General features: G+C 41.3%; 1 protein-coding gene across 1 annotated transcript in view; it reads right to left on the bottom strand.

The window, feature by feature from the left end:
- Positions 1–2,207: 2,207 nt before the first annotated feature.
- Positions 2,208–8,023, bottom strand: part of abtb2b (ankyrin repeat and BTB (POZ) domain containing 2b) — a 44,692-nt gene continuing 38,876 nt past the window's right edge. The window contains exons 9-17 of the mRNA XM_073471243.1: positions 7,302–7,437; positions 6,556–6,833; positions 6,286–6,464; positions 6,065–6,170; positions 5,343–5,445; positions 4,884–4,971; positions 4,171–4,239; positions 3,802–3,915; positions 2,208–3,482 (exon numbers count right to left, since the gene is read on the bottom strand). Coding sequence (XP_073327344.1) covers positions 3,249–3,482; positions 3,802–3,915; positions 4,171–4,239; positions 4,884–4,971; positions 5,343–5,445; positions 6,065–6,170; positions 6,286–6,464; positions 6,556–6,833; positions 7,302–7,437 — 1,307 coding nt within the window. The 3' untranslated portion in view covers positions 2,208–3,248. The remainder of the gene's footprint in view (positions 3,483–3,801; positions 3,916–4,170; positions 4,240–4,883; positions 4,972–5,342; positions 5,446–6,064; positions 6,171–6,285; positions 6,465–6,555; positions 6,834–7,301; positions 7,438–8,023) is intronic.

The following is an 8,023-nucleotide window of genomic DNA, read 5'->3' as shown; positions in this document are numbered from 1 at the left end:
GTGATTTCAGAGAGGGAGTGGGGGAGAGAGCAGAACAGGGCAAGGGGGGAGATGATATGATAGTACAGGGTTGGGGGGAGGGACGCGGGAGGGTATGTGGGTATTTAAAAATGAATGATCTATTCTGTTGTACAGACTGATATCATTTCTTATGTAAAAAAAAAAAAAAATGAAATGTCTAGTTGTGACACTATGTTTAGATACCATAGGGTCAGGTTGGTAAACCTGCGCCCGCCCACATGCCGTCATTTTAAATCTGTCCGTGTATTTTTGTTACTCGATCATTTCCGACTCTGTTTGATTGACCTAATAATGATCCAAATGTTCCTGTTTGTGTTTTCTGCAGCAAATTTGTCTTTGGTTTTATTTTTTCCTCCATGTATACCTCTCTCTTAGTCTCACATACCAGCAGTAGGAGTAGAGGAACAACAACAACAACAAAAAATATCATGACGTGATAAATGCAATTGTGGATATTTTTGTATATCTGTCCTTATTTATTCATGTTTGTTCATCTCACTGTTTGAGTTCCTAATTTATTATAACTTGGCTATTTATATGAACAAAGCTGTTAGGTCCGTTGAATGTTATTTATTACCCTCTTGTGTGTTCGTAAAAATGGGGCAAACATTTGAAGAAAAAAAATGAACTTTTTTTTCTTTTTGTTTTGGTCTGAATTTAACAGAATTATGTGAAACATCAACAAGTCGCAAATTCTCTTTTCCTTGAAGAGGGGAGAGAGAACTTGTGGGAGCTCTTGGAAAAAAAATGATTTACCAGTAATTTAAGAATGTAGACTTAGCCTCTTTTTGGAGAGGGAATATGCTCTTCTATTGATATTTGTCAGTTTCATATTATTGTGCTTGTAGGCCAGGCCTGAGGAGAAGGACACCACAGATCCCAGTCTACTTCTTCTCTTTGTAAATAGACAGACAAACCGTGGGGGTTGATTGTCTTTCTCAACCATGCTGGGGATTCCTGCTCTATGCTTTTAGCTTGTATTGCTGTGTGCATGTCAAACATGAGCTTTTCTTTGCATGGCTTTAGTGTTCATGTTCCATGCCAAACTCACTCCTTCTCTCAGCCTTCATCGATTTCCTTCTCTACAAAACTACCTTTTAATTGTTTTTATTCCCCCCGCCCTCTGGCCCCTCACTTTTAACCCTCTCTGCTTTTATTTCTGGCCTTCTATATATTTTTTATTCTTCTTCCCTCGCTCCTGCTTTATCTTTTCCTTCCTTCCTCCTCTAGTCTTGTGCACAAAAGCTTTTTGAACAATGCTTCCTTTACTCTGTACCTCTCTCTGGAAGGCTCGGAGGTCTGGGCCCTCTCTACCTTGGTTGAAGAGGCGCAGTGAGGGGATATCGGTACACAAACACAAAGCAATACCCTATTGTTCACCCCCCTCTCCCCCCCTTTCTGTTTTCTACAATGGGAAGCTAGCAGCACCAAGGACATCCAGTGATTCTGAGGCCCAGAGCGGTCTTTTGACAGAGCAGGAACAAAAACTGACTGATGTAATCCCCATATAAAATAACTGTGAGCATCTTCAGTGCTGAAACAAATAAACTCATTAAGTTATGGTGTCTTTGTTTCCCTTCTTCTCTGTGCCTCTACATGTAATGGGTAAGTTTGGACCTACAGTAAATATCATTTATGATTTAAAACTGCCTTATGGTCTGAGTTTTATTAATAATAGAATATATTAAGTGATACAAATTAAGATTATGTGTAATTATCTTGCCTTCAAGTTTAATTGTTTTAATTTAAAGGTGCAATATGTAAGAACAGGCCAACGCCAAACAAAGTGCTAAATGATGCTAACTGTAGCTGCCGTTAGCTAGTTAGCCGTGCAGCTAGCATTCCATACTGGCAGCTTGGAGTGGTATTACAAGATTGACCAGGCAGGGGCTAGCTGGTTAGCATGCTAACACAATAAATAGACATAATGTCAAACCCATTTCTTCCCGTTCAGTTGATAATTTCAGTTAATTTTTGGATGTTTTCTTACATACTGCACCTTTAACTTCACCTTCTCAGCATTAACTTTGACTTTTTTTCATTTTTTATTGCACATGTAATGACTTTCATGTTCCAGCTTTGTGCATTTGCGAGTGAGTGTTCCTGGATCTCAGGTAAGTCTGTACAAGCCCACACAAACAGATGGCCATAAGATGTTGTGAAATGAACAAGTAAAAACGATGAGGCTCATTTACCAGGTTTATTAAAATACTCAGCATTAAAACAGACTTTATGTATTCCAAAATCCCATGTTGGATTCTGCTGCTGTACCTGCCTAAGAAGCATTTTTAAACCTCAGTATACATAAGCTTAATTAACTGTTAAAGAGTGTACCTGGAAAAAAAACAAAAAAACAACAGCTACACAAAAGCAACTTTTCAACAATAATATTAATAATTTGCTTGGATTAAAAAAACAAACACGATAAAAAGGGAACACCCCGATAAATACTCTCACATCTTTTTTTTTCTCATTAAATAGAAAATGTCCATCCCACTCTGAAGTAAGTGTTTTGTTTCTGCGGTCATACTTTTCTTTTTAAAAAATAGAAAATAAAAACATACATAAAAAGTACATTTGTTAAATCCGAAGCTTACATCAATGCTGGAGGCACCGAGTCTCCTTCCTTCCTCCCAATCTGCATTATTAGTTTGAAAAGCCAAAAGTCCAGCATGGCCACCTCACTTGACTCTTTAATAGATGATTCAGTCTTTTCGTAGCTTTAGTAGCTTCAGTCAGGAACAGGAGGGTGTGTCATTGATCCCAATCCTCCAAGGCAATTATTTATTCTGCCAGTTTTGTCCATTAGAGGGCAGCAGTGTTTCATAATTCAGACCTCCCACCTGTTGCATCCATCTGTTGCTTCTCCATTAAAGCTTCCCGAGCCTTGTAGGAGAAAAAAAAGCATCACGTAGTCCAGTTTTCTTCTTCATAAACATGCTGTACACTGCAATAATGTCAAGATGGAGTGCTTGGCACTAAATATGAAACACTGAATTTTCCACAGAGCCAAAAAAACTCTCTGATCTCTGCCCCAGTGTCAAAGTACTGTGGAAGTCGCTTGTTACCAGAGATAGGATCAGATGCTAATTAGAAAACATCTCAAACTATTTAGACAGCTTCTCAAGATCGGATCCTGTATCAGCGATAAGATTAAACTTCCTCTCCAACTTCCACATTCTTCCACTTGTTTCCATCTTCTCTCCTCTGCAGCGATCCTGTTGTCCTCAGACTCGGGAGGTGACGTGGAGAGAGCGCAGTCGTTGAGCCAGGGTGGCCTCCAGCTCCTCCACAGGCGAGTCTCCCCGGCTGTGGACCAGCGTAGAAGTGGAGGTGTTCCCTTGTCGGGCCCCGGGGGGTCCCAGCAACAGGCTCCTGAAGCCCTCTCTCTCCAGTAAAGCAGGCATCTGCTGCAGGAAGTAACCTTCACAGAAAGAGCTCAGCTCCACCGAACCATGCGCCTGAGAAGAAGAGAGGACAAATTATTGGTTTTATGTTTTTGAACCTTGAAAGTAAAGATGTAAAGTGCCAAGGAAATTGCTTTTCAGTGTAAAATGTAGGTCATTAATCATGTAAAAGGTCTTCTGTGCGGGTGGATACTGAATAAATATGGTTTCTATTCATACAAGATCTTTCTTCATTTCACATAAAACCTTTTCTCTCTCACTGAGTGACCTGACTGACATAAAGAGCTCTGCTATATAATAAACCTAGTCAGTCTTATTTGCTGACTTCACAGAGCAGTACAGTATGATCTAAGCTTCTCAGTCTGTGCGTTACCTTGGCTGTCTTGTAGATGCTGACTGCATTATCCAGGTTGATGTGGCGAGAGCAGATGAGTTCACAGTGTCTTTGTAGCGCCCCCAGCTGGAACAGACTAGCAGCTGACAACAACTGCAGGAGAAAAAACACAAGCAGACATTGACACAAAAGAAATAATCTTATCATATTTTATTCAGTGACGGAAAGGGAGCCAAAGTTTGGATACAGCAGTCAAGGACGGTTTTGTGAAAACATGGAGACACATTAAAGCTGATAGAGAAGTCTGCAGTGTAGACAAAACCACATATTTGGAAATTAAATAATCTGGAAGAGAGAGTACTAGCTGACGAGATGTGATAACTTGTCTGTATCTGTTGTGATTCTCACCTCCAGCAAGTCAGAAACGTTTGTTTTCAGCGACTCTGTTCCTCCACAGTACAGGTATGACATCATTATCTGCAGAGAGGTCAAAGGTCTCATTTAGGAACAAGACAGAACAGTAGTTGAACTAAATTATGTTTGTTTTTTTCTATCAATCTTGATTCTACAGAAGAGTATTCGGGCCAGGGGTGAGAAAAAAAAGTTTTTTTTATTTTCATTATGCACTTCAAGAAAAAAGTCGAAATGTCGAGAATAAAGTTGACATTTCAAGATTAAAGTCGACCTTTTGAGACGACATCAAACAAAGACATGATTTCTCTTTTAGCTCATAAACACAGTGCATTTGTCAGAATTAGGACTTTGCAGAGATTGTGCCGAAAACTTTGTCTGTTCAGAAGGAAAAACCACACGAGCATGGAAGAGGGGACGCATTCGTGCAAGCTGAAATTGAAAGAATGTAGTAATGGCAGAGACCGGATGCTCGGGCAGCTCGCATAGTTGTCAGTCGCTCCCCTAACTGGATTTGAGGGACCAGAAGGGTTGACTTTATTCACGAAATTGTACTTTGACTTTATTCTCAACAATTTTTTTCTTGAAGTGCATAATGAAAAAAAAAACTTCTCCTCTCATTTGTTTTCCTCATCCCTGGCCCTAATACACTTCTGTATGATTCAGTGTCACACTGAAGTACAAAAATAAAGGTAAAGTAGATTTGTTACCTGGAAAATGTTGTACTTGAGGTCACTGATCTCAATCTCCTTGTTGGGGCTTCCATCTGGTCTGTGGGACGCCAGCAGAGACTTGAATCTAAAAAAACCAGAAATTTTTAGTCACAGGTAAGGTGACAGAGAAAAATACATTTCTTCACGGGTAAAAAAAAAATATTTTTTCACTTGGAAGAGTGAAGAAAGTGCATATTTCTGGCAAGAGATGACAGAAAACGAGTTGTATGTGTCTGAGATAAAGGCTAGAAAACATTCTCTGCATTTCACGTTGTCCTTTTGCAGCTCGACACATGAAAAAAAAAAAAAAAATTCACTCAGCTCGACACAAAAAAAAAAAAAGATTTTTTCACTGGGAAGAGTGAAGAAAGTGCATACTTTTGTTTAAATGACCACTGTGTCTCTAAGTCGTTATGAATGTGTCTTCTTGTCCGGTGTAAACTTGTCTGCACTCACCTGTCAGAAGCTGTGATCAGCAAGACTCTGTGGCCATAAAACGGTTTCCCCTCCACCACAAATGTCACATCTGACATCTCCTTGTTGTTCAGGAAATGAGGGTCTGTAGGAAAACACATCAGCAGATTACAACTCCATTCACAGGACGGCCTTTTTGTCACAAGGAAGCCAGAAGTCTGAACACTGATCCACCGTTATAACATCACGTATTCAGGAAGCTGGATCTGTGTTCAGACGGCATGTATGCAGGTGTATCGTGTTTGTGTCGAGATCCTCACACCTGACATCAGAATGCATCTCAGAAGTGTCTCAAGCTAGAAAATACTTTTAGTTCCACTAAATAGAAAAATACCTATTTGCACTTAGTCATACAGCCAGAGAAGAGGACTGCCTCGGCTGTTTGACATCTCGCCTCAGAAACTTCAAATTTTGTCCTTGTTTGAAATTTGGTAATAGATTAATCATTTAGTTCAATTTTTAAGAACAAAAAGCCAAATATTCCCCAGTTCAAGTTCTCAGCTGTGAGGAAAACTGACACGCTACCTAGCAATTTAATAACATCGACTTAGGCTTTACTATTTTCTGATATTTTACAGATAAAAAATGTATCGATGAATTCAGAAAATAACCACCAGATGAGTCAATAAAGCCATGCTAGTTGTCCACACTGATTTACTGTATGTGCGTTCATATGCACGTCAGTGTCAGAGTCACGTCCTTACCCAGCTGAGCTGAAAGAGTTGCCTTCATCTCAGGGACGGCTGGAAGAGGTGCTGGGCCAAAACAGTGACTAAAAATAGCTGCCAACTGCTGTACGATGGCATCATTCTGGAGGAAAGTGAGAAAACAGGGAGGAGGAGCATTATATCACACATCTCAACTCAAGCTGATTACACGAAGAGGAAGATAGACGGACACACTGAGCGTTGCGTTTTGATGCTACCTTGGTTGTCCGTAAGATATTGAACATCAGGGGCAGGCCGACGGTGACCAGCTCCTCGCAGTAGTCCTCCTCTCTGATGGTGGTGAACTCTCTGAGGAGCGAGAGGGTGACACCGGCCCTGGACTGCTGCTGGGCACAACGCAGAGATTCCAGCCACACGTGTAGTTTCCAGGGTACACCTAGGTCAGAAGAAGAAAAATGTTGTTTAGTTTTCAAAGTAAGTACAATTTGAAAGTAGCAAAAATCCTCTTCTTGATGTCTGATAGGTACCCATAGCTCGCAGCTCCATGGTGACATCCAGGTAGCCGTGTTCGGCGCTGTAGTAGCTCGCCTCCTGCAGAGCTTTCATCCTGGCCTTGCAGAGTCTTGCTATGCCCCCCTCCGGCAGGGCCCCAGGGCCAGAAGAAGGGGTGGGGAGGGGGGACAGAGGGAGGAAAGGGCAGATCCCGGCCTCCTCACCCTCCACCCCCTCGGCTAATATCTCCTCCAGAGACAGGACATCCTCTTTGACTTGCTGGGGCTGAGTCAGTAGCTTTCTCAGCACGTTCCTGACAAGATAAATGGGAGGAAGAAGGGGAGAACAAGGAAGTGGGAAAAGAAAAGAAAGCATGGCAACATTAATACGTGTCCACGCACATCCATTTGGGTGACCCTGTACCCTCCTCTCTGATTACATAATCTGTCACCCTCACTGTGGAATGTGAAGTGTTGAGTCTACATTGTGTTCACACGTACACGCAGCGAACAGGTGGAGGGGTTTACACTAACGGCTGGCGTTCAGAGACAGATGGATGCTGAATAGATTCTGAATTTCCTTTTTATATTTTCAAGGTTTTTCCGTTTCACCACATCATAAAAAGAGATGAATCTCTCCTCAAACGCAGGTCGAGTATGATCGAGTGCCGACACAGTTATTTCCGATACTTTCTTCTCTGCCGTTAAGAGGCCAAAAGCAGGCAGTTTGTCAGCAACTGTTGACAACGTGCTGTTTTAAGGTCAGACTGATGGACACATACCTGTGTCCGTGTGCTGCAGCATGACTGAAGCAGTTCATGTCTTCGTACAGGGATGACGTCAGGGCGTTTCCATCGTGGGTCTTTGATAAAGGGTCTGCACCTCGAGCCAGGAGTAAACTCACCATCTCATAGTTGCCTGGGAAGAACATAAAGAGTCAATTACACGCAGATAGAGATACTAAACATTATTTTACCAGTTCAGCCGTACTTTAGTAATCTATTCTCTTTGTGTTTTTTCCCCACTGGTGCAGTCCACTTAGTATTTGTGTATTGTTAACACATCACCCCACAACCGTTAACATTTTTTATGGTTTCATTTTGATTGTTTGTAGTGTTTTTATTGCTTATTTTATAATTCATTACTGCACTTATACTGTAGATGTTTTCTTTCTTGTTTTAATACACTTTATTTATGACGCAATTAAACTTTTCCAAAGGGATAAATGAAGTTTTATCACACTTTCAAACAAAGCAAACACATTCATATCAGGCTCTATTTACACACTGTCATTGCTGCTATGTAGAGCATGCGTCTCTTTTACTACAGCTATGTGCGGCTTTCAGATGATCCCACAGAGGAATGCTGCCCAGAGGCTTCTAAACAACCACAGGCAGAACTCGGCTGCTTTCACTATGCCTTCATTTACCCTCTCATTTCCTCATTCCTCCGGCCGATGTGTCATTCATAACTCAGTCCTCTGCTTTTGTGAAACCTGCGTACT

Source organism: Pagrus major, chromosome 8, assembly GCF_040436345.1.
Source record: "Pagrus major chromosome 8, Pma_NU_1.0".
NCBI classification, from domain to species: Eukaryota; Metazoa; Chordata; class Actinopteri; order Spariformes; family Sparidae; genus Pagrus; species Pagrus major.
The sequence above is the reverse complement of the archived record's forward strand: the minus strand, read 5'-3'. Positions and strand labels throughout refer to the sequence as shown.